General features: G+C 35.9%; 1 protein-coding gene across 3 annotated transcripts in view; it reads left to right on the top strand.

Moving 5' to 3' along the window:
• The first annotated feature begins 3,321 nt into the window (after positions 1-3,321).
• The window catches only part of LOC107872836 (transcription initiation factor TFIID subunit 5), a 26,237-nt gene continuing 7,007 nt past the window's right edge, over positions 3,322-22,551 (top strand). Inside the window, exons 1-12 of one of the 3 annotated variants that reach the window (XM_047413625.1) lie at positions 3,322-3,617; positions 5,759-5,840; positions 7,413-7,491; positions 7,569-7,666; positions 7,753-7,809; positions 8,529-8,616; positions 9,809-9,915; positions 11,621-11,728; positions 11,920-12,068; positions 12,902-13,012; positions 13,104-13,173; positions 13,272-13,311. In XM_047413625.1, the coding sequence (XP_047269581.1) occupies positions 3,442-3,617; positions 5,759-5,840; positions 7,413-7,491; positions 7,569-7,666; positions 7,753-7,809; positions 8,529-8,616; positions 9,809-9,915; positions 11,621-11,728; positions 11,920-12,068; positions 12,902-13,012; positions 13,104-13,173; positions 13,272-13,311 (1,165 nt within the window). In that variant the 5' untranslated portion in view covers positions 3,322-3,441. Of the gene's footprint in view, positions 3,618-5,758; positions 5,841-7,412; positions 7,492-7,568; positions 7,667-7,752; positions 7,810-8,528; positions 8,617-9,808; positions 9,916-11,620; positions 11,729-11,916; positions 12,069-12,901; positions 13,013-13,103; positions 13,174-13,271; positions 13,312-22,551 lie in introns of all 3 variants that reach the window. The other 2 variants (XM_047413626.1, XM_047413624.1) reach the window with 2 other exon arrangements.

Below are 22,551 nucleotides of genomic sequence, written 5' to 3'. Positions count from 1 at the left end.
TCAGAAAAAGACAAGATTTTGTCTCGGCCTACAGATTGAGTATTTGACAAATGAAATTTTTCTCCATCAATCAACATACACTAAAAAGATTATAAAATGATTTTACATGGATAAATCACATCCAGTGAGTATCCTAATGTTTGTGAAGTCGCTTGATATAAATAAAGATTTATTTTGACCTCGAGAAAATAATGAAAAGCTTCTTGGTGATGTAACTCCATATCTTAGTGCAATGAGGCACTAATATATCTTGCCAATAATAATCGACCAGATATTTATTTTGTGGTAAATTTATTTGCAAGATTCAACTCTTCCCTAACAAAAAGATATTGAAATGGTGTCCAACATATATTCAGACATCTTCGGGGAACCATTGACTTAAGATTATTTTATTTTAATGAATCCAAGTCAGAAGTGATTGATTATACAAATGCATGATACTTGTCTGATCCACATAGGTCTCATCTTCAAATAAGTTATTTATTTACATATGATGGCACAACTATATCATGAGGTTCAATGAAGCAAACATTAGTTGCAACTTCTTCAAATCATACAGAAATCATTGTCATTCATGAAGTGAGTCAGACGTGTGTTTGGTTAAGATCAATAACTCAATATATTCAGGAAATTTGTGAATTTTCTTTGAATAATGATATCCCAACAATATTGTATGAGGATAATGTTGCATGTATAGCTCAGTTGAAAGGAGGTTACATTAAAGGAGACAGAACAAAACACATTTCACCAAAATTTGTTTTCACTCATGATTTTGAGAAGAAAGGTGAAATAAATGTTCAACAAATTCATTCGGTCATTAATTTGGCAGACCTGTTCACTGAAGTATTACCAACCTCAACATTTGAGAAGTTGGTATTCAAGATTGAGACACGTCGTCTTCGAGAAATGAAATGATGTTTACATCAGATGGAGTAAAGTATGTGTCACACTCTTTTTTCCTTGGCTTATATTTTGTCCCAATAGTGTTTTTTGACAAAGTTTTTAATGAGGCAACAAACAATGCGTATAGGAATATATGTGTACTCTTTATGCGTATAAGAATATATGTGTACTCTTTTTCCTTCACTAGGATTTTTTTCCACAAAATTTTTTTAGTAAGGTTTTAACGAGGCACATTATCTTTCAATGGACATCTAAGGAGGAGTATTGTAAATAATTATTAAAGCTATTATTACGGATGTCCATAACTTCTAGGCATTACTCCTCCTTTGAGTGTATAACTCCCACACCTCCACTATCTCCTCATTGATCATCCATTATCCCATATTTTTTCCCACTTTCCTATGAGTTAATGTCATGTTTATGACACATATTGAAATCCATCTAAGTAATAATACAAATAAATGTCTTGAGGAAGATGTTCTACACACTTGAAAATAAAAAACTTATCATATATTGCTCTCTTGTTATTTTGATTTTTGTTGTTCCCCTTGTCTTGTTCTTTACATTGATATTCTGGTTCTTGATATTGAAACATCATTTGGCTTTTCCTTTCATCATTTTTGGGGTTCAAAATTTAACTATAATTGTTTGCTTGGAAAAACTATAGCTTGGAACATGAACAAGTACATTAACACATCTTATTTCCATTTTGCCGATTTCAAATCTTTACAAAATAAATTATTAAATGTCTTATACTGACACCGTGTTGTAAAATAATAATAAAATGTCAAGATAATAAAAGATATAACTAAAGAAATTAAAGGGCTCTTTAAATTGAATTACAAATAAACTTAATTGACTTCTTATTAAAAAAAAATACAAGTTGTTGTGCAAGTTGCCTGCACATGCAAATTTATTCAATTGTGTGTTTATACGATTGTAAGTTTATTTGATTACAAGTTTATCCAATTACAAATTTACTCAAGAAATTGTGCAATGAATATCCAAAATATGGTATATTTATGACAAGCTATTCAATGAAAGGATTTTTTACTTTTAAAGGAAAAGTTATAAATGATATCTTAATTATATTTTTTTTTTGGTAAAAACTATTTAATGTTTTTCTTTAAAAGATTATTTTGAATTTTCATATCTAACATGTTATTGTCTCACCAATTCTTATTAGCACAATGAAATTTGCAATTTTGCCATTACTTTGTGTTAGATTATTATTTTGGTCCTTTAAGATACATAAATTTTTTTATGATCCATAAATTTTTTATTTTGCATCATAATGTCTAACAAATTATGTATACATCCGTAAAAAAAATATGATCCACTAGGCATAAGTTCAATATCTGATGAAAAATAAGTAAATTATCTTGTTTGGAGATAAAAATTTAAAATTCATCCATTTAAAGGGCAAATAGTGCAATTAAATGAAAAAGTGCACGGTATAGTACGGAGAAAAATATTTATCCGACAAAAATTTATTTCTTACATGACATAGTCGCTACGATTCCTTGTTTTCGTTCATTTTGAGAAAGTGAATTTCCTCTTCGGCTGCTTTTCATTTCTGGAGTTGAATTTTGAACCAAAATGAAACATTTAAGGTGATTTTTCCTTTTATGGTATTAATTAATTTTCACGAAATAGTGTTTTTGCTGAGTTCACTGACATTAGGGGTTGATTTGAGTCTATTTTGACCCAATCGTAGCACTTATAACCATGTAAAGTTGAGATGTTCAAAGTTTTTCTATGAATTCTGTGGTTTATTATGATTTTTTTGATAAATTGATGGTTATGGTTCGTTGGGCTGTAACTTCAGAATTGTGGTTAAAATTCGAAATTATTTGAAATAGAATTGACCAATTTTGACTGGTGTTTTGTAATTGAAGTTCATAGGAGATCAAACACATTTCTTGTATAAGTTTGTATTATAACGTAAAAGTGCATACAAGCCCCTCTTATACACTTATATACAAAGATTTATACCCTGTGTACAATAAGGGGTCGTGTGTTCCTCCTTCTTACTAGCATTTTTCTTGGTACTCTCGAACCAATATCTTTTGATATCAGAAAAAAAGTCATTTCGGAATTAGGTATCTCGAGATTAGTTGTCCATTCTCAAGATGACATAAAAATAACACTACAATTTCGAAATATCTAATCCTAGAATGAGTTATTCCATGCATATTATTCGATAAACTCATCGTAAAATTAATTTTAAAATTAGTTATCTTTTATTCTTTGTACCAAACGAGCCCCAAGTATGTAATAGTATTGTATATTATATGCATATACGTTATTGCGAAAAAGGAGGGGGCTATATGGGTGTAATGTTAAAATATGAGCTACACATGAAATATATTTTTACAAAAATCCCTTTATTAGAACCTTAAAATTTTTTCCTTAAAACTTAGAACGACATCGTATTAAAATCCCTCCAAGAAACCCCAAATCAAAATGCTAAATCCCTATAAACCCCAACTATTTCTTCTTCACTAAAAATTCTCAAAGTTTATACATTTATTCGCCATGGATGAAGACGAAATTGAGAAAGCAGTAGTAGCCTATTTGAAGAAAAAGGGATTCAAACAAACGGAGCTCGCTTTTCAAGAAGAACAACAACTGAACAATAACAACAACAACAACAACTCCGCTAATTCCCAAATTGACCCCGACATTACCAAAAAAATCCTTTCTTTTTCTGAGTAAGTTTCTTAATTTTCATTAATTTTATGTAAAAAGGGCAGCTCGGTGCATTAAAGCTCCGGCTATGTGTAGGATTTGGGAAGGGATGGAATACGAGGATTAACTGAAATGTATGAATGCTTAATTTGCCTTGAAAGATAAAATTAATTTTAATGAAATGTGTTCAAGTAAAGCAGAACTGAAAATATAGAGATTTGTAGACCCGACCCGGGTCTAGTTTAGGATTGAGACGTTGTTGGAACAAGTGCAGCTCTTGTTCACTCTTTGAAAACATTTCTGTAAATCCCAAATCGACCCTGTTATTATCCATAAAGTCCTTTGTTTCTCCGAATAAGTTTCTTAATTTTATGTAATGTTTACTGTGTTGCTACGAGAATTAGCCGATTGAGAAAAAAGGGCATCTCGGTGCAGTAAAGCTCTTGCTATGTGTAAGATTTTGGGGAAGGGGCGGACCATGAGGATTAGAGGATTAAGTTCGAAAAGAAATATGATTGAATGCTTAATTTGCGTTAAAAGATAATTTAATTCCAATGAAATGTGTTCAAATAGATCAGAATCGGAAAAAAAAATCCTCTCTTTCTCTGAGTAAGTTTCGTAATTTTCCTTATTTATCTGTAAAACTTACTGTTTTGCTACGAGGATTAGTCGATTGAAAAAGGGACAGCTCGGTGCACTAAAGCTCTTTTGATTAAAATTTAAGAGAAATATGCTATGAATCCTTAAATTTCCTTAAAAAATAAATTAGTTCCAATGAAAGCGTTAAAATAGAGAAGAATTGAATATAGAGATTCATAGACCTGACCGGATCTAGTTTAGGTTGAGAAGTAGTTTGTTTGTTGGAAGAAGAGCAGCAGCAGCGTATTAGAAGCAGTTCTTCTTCACTTTTCAATAGCATTTCTGTAAATTCCCAAATTGACCCTGAACTGCGCCCCCCCCCCCCCCCCCCTCCAAAACATCTTTTCTTTGAGTAGGTGTTTTCTTCTACCGTATTTTATGAAAACATACTGGGTACGAGGTTGTAGTTTTAGTTACCATTTGTGTTACCTGTGTTGGAAAATAGTTAGTTAATTGTTTAGTATGAGAAAGAAAAGGGTATGAATAGAGCAGAATGGAAATAGAGGTGGATTTATGAGCTGATCTGAACTCCTTAGGATTGAGGCTTAGTTGTTTCAAGAAGAGCAGCAACAACAATGGGCGTATTTGGTATGAAGGAAATGTGTTTCAATTTTCTCATGTTTGATTGGAAGCCCCAAAGTGTAAAGCTAAATTACCAAATACCCATAAAAGTAGGTGAGTTGACACGGTACATTCAGGACGAGGTGCCTTGGTGTATGTTATTTGCGGTTGACATAGTATTGATTGATGAGGCATGCAACGGAGACAAAGTACTTTGACTGCAAATTTAGTGATGCAATTTTCGAGGCAGGCGTGGAAATGTGAGCAGATGCCCCATGAGGAAGTTTGAGAGGTTGGATATAGTAGGTACGAGGAGAGGTAGAGGTAGGTCGAAAAAGTATTGGGGAAATGTGATTAGACAAGACATTGATGCGGGTTTAGGTTATCAAGGACATGACCTTAGTTAGGAGGGTGTGGAGGATGCATATGAGGGTGGAACTTAGAAGGTTAGCAGGTAGTAGAGTGTTGATTTGCTCTTCGAGAGTTTAGGCTAGTTGGTATTTGTCATTGTACTAGCCATATTATTGTAGTTCTTGCTTTTGATGTCTATCATCATTTGTTGTTTATTGTGTTCTGATTATCACACTATTTTGTTGTTGTTCTTGTTCCTTTCTGGTAGGCTTTGCAGTGCTTCCCTTGTTAGTTGCTATGTTTTCTTTTTCTTTATACTTGGATGTGCTGCACTTGAGTCGAGGGTCTTGCGGAAACCACCTCTCTACCTTCACGTGGTAGTGATAAGGTCTGCGTGCACTCTGTCCTCCCTAGACCCCACTTATGGGATTTCACTGGGTATTTCTTGTTGTTCTATAGATATAGATGGATAGATTTTATGACAAGATTTTCATTTTCACACCGGCTGACTCTAATTGGAAGTCTTGAAAACTGTGATAAAGCATGCTTTCTGTTTATTTTCTTAGCATGCATCTTTGATATCATTCTGAATCTAAATTTTCATGCTTGTCAGATTTGAAACTGGTCCCGAACGATACCAAGAAGAATACAGCAAGCTTCGGTCATGGGCTTATAGTTCACTGGATTTATATAAGGTTGGTCCCTTGACTTGTGCTAACAGTTACATGAGAGGTATTTTATATAGTATGACGATGGATGTCTCCTCATGACATGTGATGCACTAATGAAAGGCCTGCTTCCGTTAATACCATAGACAATAGACACAAACAGAAAGGAGAGGTTTTCTTTTTCTCTGTTATTAGCCCTTTCTATTCCTTAACATAATGTATTGGGTTGATCAAGTGAGCATCTTGACCTGTTAATATTTTGGCTGCTGTGCTTTCTGGCAGTGACAAGGTTTTTGGAATTCAGTTTCTAATTCGCAACTCTAGTTTATTGACTTCTGTTATAAATATAGCAGTGAGTCGAGTTAAGTTTAGACTAAACATAAGCATGAATAGCATTGTACAAGCTAGGTTGTGTGATTATACAAGTCAGATGAAAAAAATGACATAATGGTTCCTTGTTTGGGGTAGGTTCAAAATGGTCATCTTAAATATACTCATGAACGCTTTTGGTCCTTTAAGTTCACCAAAAGAAAACGTGTTGTATCAAATATTTAACAAACTTTTGTTGGTAAATTTAACAGGAATTGTGAAAAACACGATTTAACATGATTCACATTTAGAGGTACAATTTTTGCCATCTTTGCTAATTTTAGTCTATTTTTGGAGGCTGGTGCAGCTTTTGAAGTGCAATTTCTGTTTTTTTTTCGGCTATACGGTGCAGTTTTTGGTTTTATGTTTTCTAAGATTTGACAGGACTTTCTGGTGTTTCTGGTTAGATAATTATTTTCACCATTCCAATAAATTCTAACCACTAGAGTTTGTTAAATGTTTTCAGATACCAAATGCCTACTTTTGGCAAACTTACAAGGCTAAAATTGTTCGGGGAGTATATCATATAGGACCATTTTGAACCTACACTCAAACATAGGGGATCATTTTTGTTCTCTCTCCAAGCTAGACACTTCCTTTTGACTTAATCTTTTTAGGCTTCAATATTTTGTGGTTTTCTGGAATAATTGAAGCTACCTTCGATGTATCTCTGGATTTGCTCCAATACCAACAGATCTGATTTAGATTGAAAAGAGGGAAAGTTGAGCTAGCTCACGAAGGGGTTGGGATTTGCATTCCCTTTTCCCTTAATGATCTGCCCCTTGTTTCAATCGAAATATTTATAATCAGCTCCTTCTGTTATTTATCCATCTCTCCCCTTAAAATCCTCTTCATGTAAATGGAAGTTATTTCATATCCTAGAGAGTGCAGTCGTATTGTCTCTAAAGAAACATAAGATCTATTGGAGATAACACGAGACAATGTTAAATACCAGAGTCTTCTATTTCCTTTTTTTTGGGCCGTTTCTCTTCCTGCAGTTCTGTTACTGCTTAAAATACCGTCTGATTCACAGAAACGATATTTAAATTTGTCGTGTCTAACAGGTTGGTCATTGTGTATATTGGGGTTGTTAGTCTTTTGATTTTAGTTATGTATAATTCATTTGAAATCATCTTAAATTATGCTAATTATTGTTATCCTATTTCATTTGTTAACCGAGCGCATTGCTATTATTGGTTCATCTAAACATATATATATTCAATCTTGCAGCATGAGTTGCTTCGTGTGTTATATCCTGTATTTATTCATTGTTTCATGGAACTTGTCGCTAAGGGTCATCTTCAAGAAGGTATACTTTATCAGTTAAGTTTTGGTTGTGTTTTTATATTTGTGGGATAATTTTTAACACAGTTCTTTTATTACCAGCACGAGCCTTTTTCAATAGTTACCGTGAAGACCATGAGATGACGCATTTGCGTGATCTTCAGAAGTTAGAAGGCGTCCTCTCACCATCCCATCTAGAGGTACATCACTAACCTAGCACCTGTATGGATGCCCTTTCCCATGCTTAAGTGTGTCATATGCTCACTAAACATATCGTGAAATGCAGGAAATGGAATTTGCTCATTCTATACGGATGAGCAAAGTGAACATAAAGATGTGTCAGGTACTCTCTTCATCCTTCTGCTTCTTTTGGTTGTATTTATATTCTGGTACTATAGTGCACACTAATGTCTCAACTGTGAAAGCCAAGTGTGTCTGGGGGTTGTTAGCAATTGATGATAAATGCGTATTGAGTTACAGAGGAGAAAAAGAAACTAATGTGATATTTCAATTTTGAGTGCATCCTCTTTCATTTCCTGATCTGGACCACTTTTATTTTGCCGTGGAACTTCAACTTTTTGACAAAAAAATCCACCTCTTTCCCAATCTTTTCTTTTGAGATGATAAAGCGTGAAATTGATACCAACTTTGTGTTAGAAAGAGAGCATGAAACTAGTGACATTTGCTATCTTCTCACTCTCTTTTAATTTGAAGCAGAACTCCTATTAATTAAGTTGATGACATAGCAAACACCAATGGTTCGACATACTGAGAAATAAGAAATGACAGAAAGTGATTAGTTCATCTCAAGGTCATGTAGGTTAGTTGAAATTAAGTACAATGTTTTGTCTGATATTCTCATAACCATGTATCTTATCACCATGCACATTGAAGGAGCAGTCATTCACCTGATGTTTTGTCTAGTTTGGTGGATTTACATGCAGCTGATAACTGTTTGTTGGGCAATAGACATGTCTGGCACCATTTTATTACTTTTTGCAATGCACATCTTCAGAGCTTAACTGGATTAGCCTTTTGATTTGCTTTTTTACTCTGAAACAGTACTCCTATGACCTTTTGTTGCAATACTTGCACAAGTCAGAGTCTATTACAATGCTTGGGATCATCAATGAGCGGATTAATTTTCAAGGTGCAGTTCCCATCTTTGCAGTTGCATTCAGCCTTTCAATTTTCAACTATGTTAAATGACCATTTGCATTTAGCGGAAATATTTATGCCACCACGAAGTGTTTAGGAAGGAGCAATAGCATCTTTTTCCATATTCATTGTAGTGATAACCCAGCCATATGAGAAGAAAGAAGAGAAAAAACTTGTGAGTGAAGCTGGACTCCCGCATTTGACATGTCTATTCCTTGACTGTTCTCCTGATAGAACAAATTCCCATCATTGCATCCACTGAAGAAAGTCGGGGAAGGAAACACGTACCCGTTCAAAGTCAACTCCTTTTTGTTAGATCATTGCTTGTTTTGTCCCTCCTATGAGTCAATGACCATTGGCTGTCTTTACCCTCTGGAACCGCAACACATGAAAAGAGGAAAACTGTCGCGTTTATTATAAACAGTGGTGAATTTGACCATAATTTCTTCCTTCATATTGCTTGGTTCTTTCATATGTGCGCAAAGCACTCTTACTTTCCATAATTTGTCTCCAGCTTCTGTTTCTTGGTTCAAGGCGTGTTTTAACTCAAAGAAACTCCAATTTTTTTCTTTAGAAGCTAAAACTTCTAAAATTACAGGGAGAAAAAGAAATAATATGGAAGCCTTTAATGAGATATTGCAGATGTGCTGTTTTTGTTGCTGAGTTGTCATGGTGTTGTGGGAGAACATGATCACATAGGAGGAGCAGTAAGTGATGATTTCACTAGCTGTCGTGACTATGCGCTTCTATTGGGTCATTACACAGAGAGATTGTTAAAATTAAAGTCAAATATTTATTGGTATGAAGAACAGTAATTAGATGAGTTATAGATGCAGGAGCGCATTCCAAGTTTTGTTTATAAGCATTTAGTTCTTTTCCTCTCTATCTCTTGCATTCGGACTCCCCTTTTTTCTTGTGCAAGCAATGGCAGAGTAATAAGATGCAGATGATTTACTCAATCAACTCTGTGGTATGTTTGACACAAGAACCAAAGACATGCTCTTTTCGTGGTAATCTGGCAATCTTCGAGTTAAATTGTCCTAAACAACCCTATGAATAGTTTACTGGCCCATGATCCCCTTGTGCTTGGCCCTTAATTATTACTATAATATCTGGTGTAATTTTAGAGTTACGTATTTATTAAATTAAGTACAATATTAAGCTAATTTTGTATCAAATGACAGTTTCTCCTGGACAGCCTGGCTCTATATCTGATGACGCGGAAGTTGTAACTCTTGTTGCAAGTGGCCATGATGCTAGTCTCATAAATCAGAAAGAAGTTCATTGGGGGGTAAGCACACCGTGATTACCAATAAATTAATCTTTATGTTTTTGGATTGGATTGTGTGGTAAATATCAGCTTTAGACTATTTTACCTGTAATACTTAGCTATTTGATGAATATTCTTGTTGTTGGTTAACTGACCATGAACCAATTAAATTGGCGAGCTGGAAGTCTGCATTACCTTTGAACTATGTGTCTCAAGGTATTTAGGATAAGATCACATGTGTTAGTGATCTAAAATTATTCTATCAAGATTCATTTTAGGAAATTAAAAAGGGCCCTATAGTTCAGAAAAGTAATTAGAGACCATTTGGATTCGGGTCCGGACACCACTATTATAAAAATTCTCTTATTCTAAATTTCATATCTATGGGTGTGGCGAAGTGGCCAATGAAGTGAATAAAAAACTATGGGAGATCAGGGTTCAAGTTCCAGTATAAACAAAGGCGCTAGGTGTTTTTTCCTCACCTACCTAAGTCTTAGTGGGAAGACTTACCTGTGCATGTGCTGGTGAAAGGTAGTAGATTCAGATTCGTTCAAGCTGACTGAACAGCCATATTAAAAGGAAAAAAAGAAGAAGAAAACGAAGAGTGGAGCTGCAAGTCATAAACAAGTGATTAACTTACTCCTTTGCGTATCAACTTATATTATCTTAGGAGAATATACCACTATCAACTAGTTTTGGCCATTCTAGGTTCATGATTTGTAAATTTTAAGGATTTGCTTGGGTTATGCTGTTGAAAAGGGTCAGCTTAAATGTGTTAGTATCTCATGCTATGTTACTTGGACTAAGCATTTTGGCCAAATGGCTGTGTCGGACATCACATTTCTCATTGTTGATGGAATTAATGTTGGATCTGGTCAAACAAGATGGGGGTAATTAAGTGGGTGCAAACCTTGGAGACGAGACAAAATACACTAGGTGATTTCTTTCCATCTGTCCAAGCTTGGTGGGAGGAAGTAAGTATCTAGTAGAATATTCAAAGTTCACACAAGTTGGCCTAAACACCACTGTTTTTAAATTAAAAAAATATGGGATTATTTTACTTCCATATGGTGGGTGAAGAGACCAGAGAGACAGAGTCAAAAGGTAAAGAACATCATGATGGAGTTGCCCCTTCTTTCTCCTTAAGATCCTCCTTCTTTTTGTTTAGTTTCTGAGAGGGGGAGAGATTGATGTGTGGGTTTTCCAAAATTCTTTTTTCTTTTTCTTTTTCTTTTCTCTTCACTTTAGGGAGTGGGAGAGAGCAGATTAGCTTTTGCTTCCTATAAGATGGGCTGTTTTCCCAATTACTTTTTGCTCAAATATAAAATTGACTGAATATTTGGTACTACAAAAATATTGTAGCAGGGCTAATGAGATAATAATCATAATATTATGACCTACCTTTCGCGGTGGAACGGCCCAATCTTGCGTTCCATGTATATTTGTATATGGAGTGGGCCAATCCAAATAACAAAGCGTATTAATGAATAAAAAATGAGGGCATAGATATTGAGCGTGAATTGATCACTTACATTTTTATCAATAGTTTCCTTTACCTGTTTTTGATATTCTATTTGTATCCAGTATCCACATGTCCTAGACAGAATTTAATTAGTCTGACACCTTGACACTGATCATATCCCATGATTTTAGCAGTCTGTGTAATTTAGGTCTTCTGTGTTTTAAATTTTGTTCCCAGGAGATGTTTTAATAATTTAACTTGCAGCTGCTTGAAGATTCTTTAGAAGAACGGATAGAAAAGACAGGAGGTTCAGTTCCAGATGCGGAAAAGTTTGACGGAGATCCCAAGGAAGGAGAGGTGGAAGAAAACAAGGTGTTAAATTTCTGCCAGTTCATTTCCTACTTGATCATTCATAAATATTTCCCACTTAAATTATTATCTTATCTTTATATTTAGTTAGTGGTGTAAATTTTATTTGATGGACATCCTTCCACATTTACTTTCTTGAAAAAGTGACATCCTTCCACATTTATTATTTTATTTTGCCTTTTTTTTTTCAGAAGAAGTCAGTTGAAGGTGGAAAACAAGGTGCACCTCTTAAAAAGCTAAAGAAGGACAAAGTTGGGGTTGCAACAGGGAAATCTTCTCGTACAGAGAGCAGCACCGTCACAACTGCACCACGTGTCAAACCAGAACTTGCTTTACCTGCTATGTATTCTTCAATCCTATTACCTTATTTACCAAAGAAAAAGAGAGGGCCCTATTGTGTTTTTCAACTCCTACTACATCCCCCTCCACTTGGAAAAGACACTCTTGTTGGAGGTCATAATTTTATTTGAAATATTGTCATCATGTTCCATTAGGGAAACATTAAATGAGGACAACAACAACTACAACATACCTAGTGTATTCCCACCTAGTCGGGTCTGGGGAGGGTAGAGTGTACGCAGTCCATCCCACTACCTCAGGAGAAGTAGAGAGGCTGTTTCCGAAAAACATTAAATGAGGAGTTGCATCAAAAAGGAATATTATGATGGATGAGGAAAATATGATTGAGCTGCAATCCGTTCTGTGGGGTGTCATACTCATAGTATAGTTCCTTAAATGCATTCATATACTCTTCAAATAACATGGAAAACATGGCTGCCAGGGAACAGATAAGTAAATAGTTTTCTTGTACAGTTGTACCAACTACATTATTATTCATATCTCTGGGCAGTGGGGAGCATGTTTTACAACAACAACAACAAACCCAGTGTATTTCCACATAGTGGGATCTGGGGAGGGTAAAATGTACGCAGTCCATACCACTACCTCCGGAGAAGTAGAGAGGCTGTTTCCGATAGACCCCCGGCTCAAGAATTACATGATCTTTTGGTCTTGGTTCTTTCTTTCTCCTTTGTTTTCTTTTTCCAAAAATCCTACTCATGATTAAGGTTTTCACTTAGACCTGTCCTTGATTTGAAGTTGGTAAATTTGTGACAGTATTGATCTTAAACAGTTCTTGGATCTTGGATCATCTCTGAAAGAAAATATTTTTCACAGACCTGCAGAGGTAGAACTTTCTATTCTGGAAGACTTAAGGAACCGTGTACAGTTGAGTAATGCATCATTGCCCTCTGTTAGCTTCTATACATTTGTTAATACACATAATGGGTAAGTTTTCATGATCTTGAATCTTGTAGGTGTGCAATTTGTTTTCCAAAACATATCCTAATCTTGTGAGTTTATCTGTAAATGTCTGTAGACTAAACTGTGCATCAATATCACATGATGGATCATTAGTGGCTGGTGGCTTCTCAGACTCATCTCTGAAGGTGCTTGTAGCTTCTGAATAGCGTTGAGATTTTGTTTTCACAAATTAAGTATCTGTTGATCCTGGATGATCTTCTTATCTAAATCCCCCATTTTATAGGTTTGGGACATGGCGAAGCTTGGGCAACAAACTGGTCCATGTAAGTCCAATATGATGGTCCTGAATTCCTTTTAATGTATTGCTATTTCATGTTTCAAGATGTATATTAGAGGATTAGGGCTGGCAATTTCAACCCATATTTGTGAAAAGAGTCCATTTAACCCATATTTATTGAATTGGATCACTTATATTTTACAACAACAACAACAAACCCAGTATATTCCCACATAGTGTGGTCTGGGGGGTAAGATGTACGCAGTTCATACCACTACCTCCGGAGAAGTAAAAAGGCTGTTTCCTATAGACCCCGGCTCAAGACACAGAATAATACACAAATCCTTAATAAAGTATGGAACAAGATGACAGTACATACCTACGCCACCCACAAGGAATAATAATCAAAGAGCAGTAAACAAACTCGTAATAAAGCATGCAACAAGGTGTCATAACAAGAATAATACCCTACCAAGTAATGCCCTACCCCAGCGACCCAAAATGGCACTAGCCTTCTATCCTAATCCGCGTCCTCCACATCTTCCAATCTAGGGTCATGTCCTCTGTGAGCTGTAATTGCTCCATGTCCCGCCTGATAACCTCTCTCTAGTATTTCTTCGGCCTACCCCTACCCCGCCTGAAACCATCCTCTTCACATGTCCGAACCATCTCAAACGGGTTTCTCGCATCTTGTCCTCCACCGAAGCCACTCCAACCTTTACCCGAACAGTCTCATTTCGAACTCTGTCACCCCTAGTAAGCCCACACATCCAACACAACATCCGCATTTCCGCCACCTTCAATTTTTGAATGTGAGAGTTCTTGACTGTCCAACATTCCGCTCCATACAACATGGCCGGACGCACTGCCACCCTGTAGAATTTGCCTTTAAGCTTAGGCGGTACCGCACCTTCCTATCACACAACAGCCCCGAGGCGAGCTTCCACTTCATCCATCTCGCCCCAATTCGGTAGGAGACATCCTCGTCAATCTCACCATTCCCTTGAATCATAGACCCAAGATACTTGAAACTATCCCTCTTACACACTGCGTGGGAATCCAACTTTACTACCACCTCGTCTTCCTGCCTCAAGTCATTAAACTTGCATTCCAAATATTCTGTCTTGCTCCTACTCAACCTGAACCCTTTAGATTCAAGGGTTGTCTCCACACCTCTAATTTATCATTCACCCCCCACCCCACCCCCACCCTCATATCTCGTCAATCAAAACTACATCATCTGCAGAAAGCATACACCAAGGCACCTCTCCTTGAATACGCCGCGTCAACACATCCATCACCAAAGCAAACAAGAACGGGCTAAGAGTAGATCCCTGGTGCAACCCTGTCACGACAAGGAAATTCTCTGAGTCTCCTCCCACTGTCCTCACCTGAGTCTTGGCTCCATCATACATGTCCTTGATTACTCTGATATACACCATGATGACCTTGCTCACCTCCAAGCATCTTCAAAGAACGCCTTCTCTAAGTCCATAAACACCATGTGCAAATCCTTCTTCCTTTTCCTAAACTGCTCCACCAGTCTCCGCACCAGGTGAATTGCCTCCGTCGTCGAGCGCCCGGGCGTAAATCCAAACTGGTTGTTCGAGATAGACACTATTCTTCTCAATCTCAACTCGACCACTCTCTCCCAAATCTTCATAGTGTGGCTCAATAACTTAATGCCCCTATAGTTATTGCAGCTCTGAATGTCACCCTTGTTCTTATAAAGAGGGATCATTGTACTCCATCTCCAAGCCTTGGGCATTTTTGCCGACTTGAAAATGTCGTTAAACAATTCAGTCAACCACCTTAAGCCCGCTTCGTCAGAAAACTTTCAAAAGTCCACAGGAATCTCATCAGGCCCCGTCGTCCTACCCCTATGCATCATGCGAACAACTTCTTTAACCTCTTCTACCTTAAAACGTCTACAATAACTGAAATCACAACAGTCCTCTGAGTGCTCCAGCTCCCCTAACGCAATATCTCTATCCCCTTCGTCATTCAATAACCTATCAAAGTACGACTGCCATCTCTTCTTACTGTGATCATCCTCCACCAACACTCTACCATCCTCCTCCTTAATACACTTCACCTGGTCGAGGTCACGACCCTTGCTCTCCCTAGCCTTTGCAAGCCTAAATAACCTCTTTTCCCCTTCTTTCTCTTCTAACCCTGCATACAATCTCTCGAACGCTGCGGTCTTAGCCGCCGTAACTGCCAACTTAGCCTCTTTCCTAGCTATCTTGTATTCCTCCCTATTAGCCCGCTTCTCATCTTCATCCTTACTCTCACCCAACTTAGCATACGCCTCCTTCTTACTCTCCACTTTCTTCTTAACTTCTTCATTCCACCACCAATCCCCCCGACAATGACCGGCCCGGCCCCTAGACATACCCAACACCTCACTAGCAGTCTCCTTGATGCACCTAGCCACCCTATCCCACATACCATCCACGCCCCCCTTACCCCCCCCCCCCCCCCATACCCTCCACCTTCTCTACTATCTCCCGCGCATTCGCCGGCATTAAACCGCCCCACTTAATTCTAGGTCTACCCTCCTCACCCCTTCTCTTCTTGTCTTTCTTAATACCTAAGTCCATCACCAAGAGCCTATGCTGGGTCGAAAGATTCTCACTCGGGATGACTTTACAGTCCTTACACAACACCCTATCCCCTTTCCTAAGTAGCAAAAAGTCAATTTGGGTCTTGGCTATCGCGCTTCGAAAGGTGATCAGATGATCGTCCTTCTTCGGGAAGCTCGAATTCACCACTACCAACCCAAAGGATCTCGCAAAGTCCAACAGAGCAGCTCCCTCTTCATTTCTCTCCCCAAAACCAAAACCACTATGCACATCACCAAAGCCTCCCGGTAACGCCCCGATGTGCCCATTGAAATCCCCTGCTACAACAATCTTCTCGGAACTAGGCACTCCTCTCACCACCTCATCCAAAGCCTCCCAAAACCGCGTCTTCTCATCCCTATCCAAGCCCACCTGAGACGCGTAAACACTACACACATTCAGGGTAGACCCGCCAATAACCAACTTAATAGTCATCAACCTATCGCTGATCCTCTTAACCTCCACTACCTGCCCTCTAAGCTCCTCATCTACTAAGATGCCAACTCTATTCCTACACCTCACGCTACCACACTACCAGAGTACCAAAGCTTGTAACCGTCTACATCCCTAGCTTTAGACCCTACCCACTTAAGTCTCTTGTACACACGCAATATTGATCCTTCTCTTTTTAAGAATCTTCACCAGCTATTGATCCTCCTTTTTTTAAGAATCTTCACCAGCTCAATAGACTTACCCTGAAAAGTATCTATCAGCAGCCTATCCGCTCTAGCACCACATTTTCCTCTACCTCCCCTAACGTCAGACCTAGCCCCCACTCCTACACTCACCCTTCCCTCTTCCCCCACCCCTAGCACAACCCCCCGCCCCAATCCCTTCGGACATGACCCTATCCTACCATCAATGCCCACAGCCACAAGTCCAAGAAAATGCCCACAATAACAGTAATAAAGTAACAACGGGAAATAGAAGGCACACGTACAGTAAATGAAATAATCAAGAAAATGTCAAAGCAGGTAAAGACAATACAAACAATATCCACCACTAAGCAAAGAAGCCAGTCACAACTATGCTCACTAGCAGTAAGTAACGAACGCAGAAAAGAGAGACATGGATCAAAATAGTATAAAGCAGTCAAACTATATGAAGTGCCGATATATGGAGTGACGAAATAATCAAAGTTTAGATGTCACCGGTACGCCTGCGTGCTGCTGGTCCGTCAATTTTGATGTTGAAAATTGGTTGCCAGAAGGAGGTCGACTGGAACGGGACCGCTGGTTACGTCGACGGAGTGTCACCGTAGTTTCGCCGGAGCATCTTCAGGGACTTGCTGGGATCTGGACGTCGACGGACATCGAACCAACTCGTCTGATCTACCTGTTTGGCCTCTTATGGATACCTCCCCGTTACCCGAGTCGAGCCGACGGGAAACCTAAACCCGCCGGCGATTGTCGCGACGGGAAAGAAATGTTAAGGGTGGGGAAGATGATAACGAGGAACTAGGGAGAGCGATTTGAGGGGAGAGAGAGGTAGATCTTATCTACTTCTGGCTCGTCTACGCCGTCGCTGGCGTCAGAGTCCGCCGGTCAGTCGAGGTGGAAATGTTAAGTTGAACGTTACAAAGTGTACGTTGGAGAGAGAAGTCTGTAAAATCTATTCACTTAAAAATGGAATAGATATAGTATGGATCACTTATATTTTAAATGGGTAAATATGGACTTCAACTCATTTTAAAAGCTCATACAAATATGGACAAAATGGGTAAAAAAATGGGTACCCATTTAAACACAGAGATCACCTACCTGTGCTTACAATTTCATTTTTTTTCCTTTTCTAGTTTCTTTTTCTTCTTTTTTTTTTGTTTTTTCTTTTTTTTTTTTTTTTTTTTTTTTTTTATATTTTTTTTCCTAATAAAAAAAAAAGGAAGAAAAATGACAAAATGACGAACCAATATTGTCATTTTTCTTCCTTTTTTATATTTTTTTCCTCATTTTTTTTTTCATTGCATTTTATATTTTATAATTTTATAATTTTTTTTTACTTTAAATTTATTTGTATCGTACTATATATTTCAAATAATTTTATTATTTGAATAGCTTAGTTGTCAATATGTACAATATATCAGTTGTAGTTATATACAAATAAGTGTATGAATTAATTGTATTTTTTCGAGTCTAAAATATATAAATATACAATGTATCATTCAATGCAAATGTGTCATTAGTATTTGTATATCAAATTTATCATTTATATTTGTATAGAAACAAGTATCATTAGTATGCGTATGGTTCAAGTTGTATAAACATGTATCATTTGATACAAATGTAACATTTGTATTTGTATAATTTAGCAATTGTATTTGCATAATTTTATTATTTTTATTTGTATTGTTTAATTTATATCAATAAAATACAAGTTGTATCAATATATATAAATATAAGTGTTCGTAGAAAGAAAAATAACTGTTCTTTTTCAATTGTTTAAAAATACAAATGATACTGTCAACTATGAATGCAAATACAAACAAATGCAATTATAAATACAAATACAATACACGGTCAACTTAAAAATACAAATATAAAATAGATTTTTAAAAATACAAGTTTATCAATGAAAATAGAATACAAATACAAATACAAGCAAAATAAAACCACAAAATACAAATACAATGTGCAGTATGAGTGCGAATTATATAAAATATATATGACGGTGCAAACTATAAAATACAAATACAAGTTTGAAGTCTAAAAAACAAATACAAATACAATTGTATTAAGTAGCTTGGTCCATCTTTATTCCATTTCATATATGGCAGAGGATCCACACAACCCTTGATTTATGGGAAAGTCCAGCTTCAAATCCGACTTCTAACTCCCTCATCTTAGAGTTCTCGTTAGAGCAGAAGTAAGGCACGAAACGAAGAGCTTAGGGTTAGGAAAGGCAGGAAGTACGTAGAAACCTTGATTTGTTTACTTCTTGCGACTGCTAAAGATATTTGGTTTGACGAATGTAATCCCAAGATCTTTCAGGATACTATCTCTGTATCTGTCCATTAGGTGGAGTCCACTTAAATGTACTTACACAAATTATAGATGTTGGGCGAATATAAATCAATATGCGCTTAGGGTAATTTCGTTATCATAAAAAAAAAAAAAAATCAAAAATAGAAACAAAAAAAAAAAAAAAAAAGAGAAAGAGAGGAAAAAGTTAGAGATAGAAGAGAGAAAAACAGGGTAAAGAAAGAATTGAAGAAAAAAAAACAAAAAAAATCAAAAAGAAAAAAATAATGAAAAAGGAGAAAAGGAAAAAGAAAAAAAATGATGGTAAATACAAATACACTGAGTGGTTATGATATTTCGATCATCATTCATAATTTGTACTCGACTTACCATGTTCTTCGAAAATAAAAAAAATATAAAACATATAATATAATGAAAAAAGAAAAAAAATGAGAAAGAAGTAAAAACAAAATTAAAAATAGAAAAAAAGGAGACTAAAAAGGAAAAGAAAAAAAAGAAAGAGAAGCAATGGGTAGAGATAGAAGAGAGAGAAAAAAAGAAATGAACAAAAAATAAAAAAAAACAAAAAAAAAACTAGAGGCTACATATAGAAGAGAGAGAAAAAAAACAAAAAGAAAAAAACTAAAAAAAAACAAACGGAAAAAAAGTCAAGTTGATATGATATAGAAGTTTTATGTTTTTGACTTTAGGAGTTAAAGTGGGTTGGAACCATTTTTACCCAATCCATATATGACCAAATCCATATTTACCCATATTTATATGGGCGGATTGCAATCTAAACCATTTTTGCTCGATCCATATTTAATCTGTCTAAATCGAATCCAATCCGCCCGTTTGTCACCCCTATAGAGGATAGAGGTTGTACAGGTGCCTTGTAATATTACTGCAAGTCACAATATGGTGGCTGCTTTTATTTCTTTGATACTTAGATAAAATTTTATTTCACTGAGGGACTGGCCGACTGCACTAGGATTGTGAAGTTAGTTACACCTGAGATTATATAGCAGAAGCATGGTTAATTATGAGGGTTTTTTGACTGAACTCATAGATGCAGCTTTACTTTTCTGACGGAAGAATTTCTTGAACTACTTCCTTTTCTCAAAAAGGTAAATAATTTGAATAATAATCGAAAACTCTCTTGTATACAAGCACTATAACCGAAAAAAAAAAAAGCTAAATCATAATATAATTCTCATAGACAATATGCTATATTTTTATTTTTAGAAAGTAGCATTTGTATTTAAAAAACTCAGTACAAAGGCTGTGCTGGTAACCATGTAAAGCTTCCAAAACTACTGGAAATCCTTTCATTTCTCACAAGGAATCTATCATGTCGGGTATGAATTCTACATTATTTATATAATTCTCTTATCACCAAAAACATAAACAACAAAAAACAGTTCATCTCTATCATTTGAATGGAGCTATTGCTACCTTCAAAACATCTAGTGTGCCTTTCCTTCCAAGCTGTCCTCCAAATACAAGCTAGACTGAGATTTCTCCACTTCTTTTGATTGACGTTGTCTCCCTGATTGTGTCAGAATCTCAGTAAATCAGCTGCTGTCCTTGGCATTGTCCATTTGAGTCCAACTATACTTAGGAAGAATTGCCACAATTGAGAAGTTACACCACAATGTAAGAGCAGGTGGCTGTTAAACTCCGACTCTGCACTGCATAAGTAACAGCTGGTGCTCAACTGGAATCCTCTCTTCTTTAAAAATTTTTCGAGTTAAACAGACCTATAAGAACTTCACAAGTGCACCAAAAAGAAAGAAGGAATGAAAAGCTACTCATCAAGTCTACATACTCGTTTTCCATCTCTTAAAAAGTCTTGAACCCCTCCTATAATATCAAAGTGATCAGTAATTGATAATTATGTATTATGAGGCTCATCGTGTAAGCTAGCGGTTTAATAGCCCAAATGTAACATGAGGCTACAACACTTCGAGTTTTCTAAAAAGGCCTGCATATCCACTAAATCTTCATTAGTCATTTGGTGGGGCTTGGAGGGGGAGGGGGGGTTAAAAAAATTGTCTGCTGTTTGGTTTGTTCTGGAAAGAAATAAATCATGTGAAAATTTTGTCGAATGAGATGGTATAATATAAGTAAAAGAAATTCATTTATAAACACCAATTAGTTGCTAAACAATGTGTACAAGATGTGCATGTGACTAGGAAAAAATCCAAATGGCGCAATATTTTGTGTTCTTTATTGATTATTTTTTGTTCCTTTGTAGTTAAGTTTTGACTTTTAAAATATAGCCTTTTATATAGTTGAGCTTGTGGTAAGTTGTTTATTCCTTTGCTTCATCAATAACACTCTTAATATTGCATGTGATATATTAGGTCAAGGGTAGTTTTGCTATAAAAATTTGGTTCCACCTTAATCTTGTCCTAAGTGTAAAGCTGAATCTTTTTTCTGATTCTCTTACTACAATCCCCAAGTATAATGAGTAATCTTATAAACCCGCCATATTTTGTTGTTAAAGCAAACTTAACCTTGAGCTGCTGGATTTGATAGCTCATATTCTACCTTGCAGAAAGGAAAGCAGACAAATATCTCATAGTTCACTCACTACACACGCCTTTGGAACAAGCTGATATGATATTCTCTATGACATATCAGCGATTGAGATTGAATCTTAAAATGATTTCCACTAAATAAGAAACTACTATCTCCAGCTGGTCTAGTGGTAAGAGCACATCATGTGATGTGCAAATTAGATGCATGTCACGAGTTTGAACCCAATCTTTTCAAAAAACATGGCTTTTAAGTAAAGAATGTCAGAGGGTCGAGTTTAATATCCACTGAGTTTCAATTTTTTTTTGAAAACTACCATCTCCATACTCGTTGCTTATTGAGGATGAATTTGAGCAATTACTGAAGCAACTAATTTGAATAATCTGTCCATCAAAAATAATATTAAATTTTTAGAAACTAAATGAAAGGTTATTGCTTCGGGATTTTAGTTGTTGTTCTTGTTATAGAAACTATAAGGGGCCGTTTGGTTTGCGGTATTAATGTCAATAATCCTGGGATAAAATAATAATCCCGGGATAAAAATTTTAATCACTCGTTTGGTTGTAAATATTTGGGATAACTTATCCCGGGACTAATAATTAGTTCCGGGATAAGTTATCCACCCAATTGGTGGGATAACAATCCCAAGATTATTTCTCTTTGGTATAAAATTATACAATGACTAAAATACCCTTAAAACCTATGATTTCATTTCACACATCTCTCTATATATACTAGTATTTTAATTATGGATTTTAATAAAAGTTAAATACTTAATAATTTTGACATAAATTTTATATTTACATTAAAAACTTATTAGTAATATATAATAATTTATCAAAAATTTAAATCTAAAATTCAAAATTCTTATTCCATCATTATCTCCAATTATCCGCTTTCATTGACCCGCCTCACATAAAGTATTTCTTTTAATTCATCCATATATATATTTTTTATTTATGAATATATTATACGTTAAATTTATTTGAATAATTATTCTCTAAAAAATAATAAAAATATCAACACCATTGTTGAATTACATATTTTAAATTAAATAGTGTTTTAATCACTTGAAAATTGATATGGTACATATCAATTAAAATGAATTTTAATATATTATATGAGTGATATGTGTTTAAATGAAATAAAATAAATAATAAATTC

The sequence above is a fragment of the Capsicum annuum genome, chromosome 6, assembly GCF_002878395.1.
Source record: "Capsicum annuum cultivar UCD-10X-F1 chromosome 6, UCD10Xv1.1, whole genome shotgun sequence".
NCBI classification, from domain to species: Eukaryota; Viridiplantae; Streptophyta; class Magnoliopsida; order Solanales; family Solanaceae; genus Capsicum; species Capsicum annuum.
Note: the sequence above shows the minus strand (reverse complement) of the source record. Positions and strands in the feature narration are given on the sequence as shown.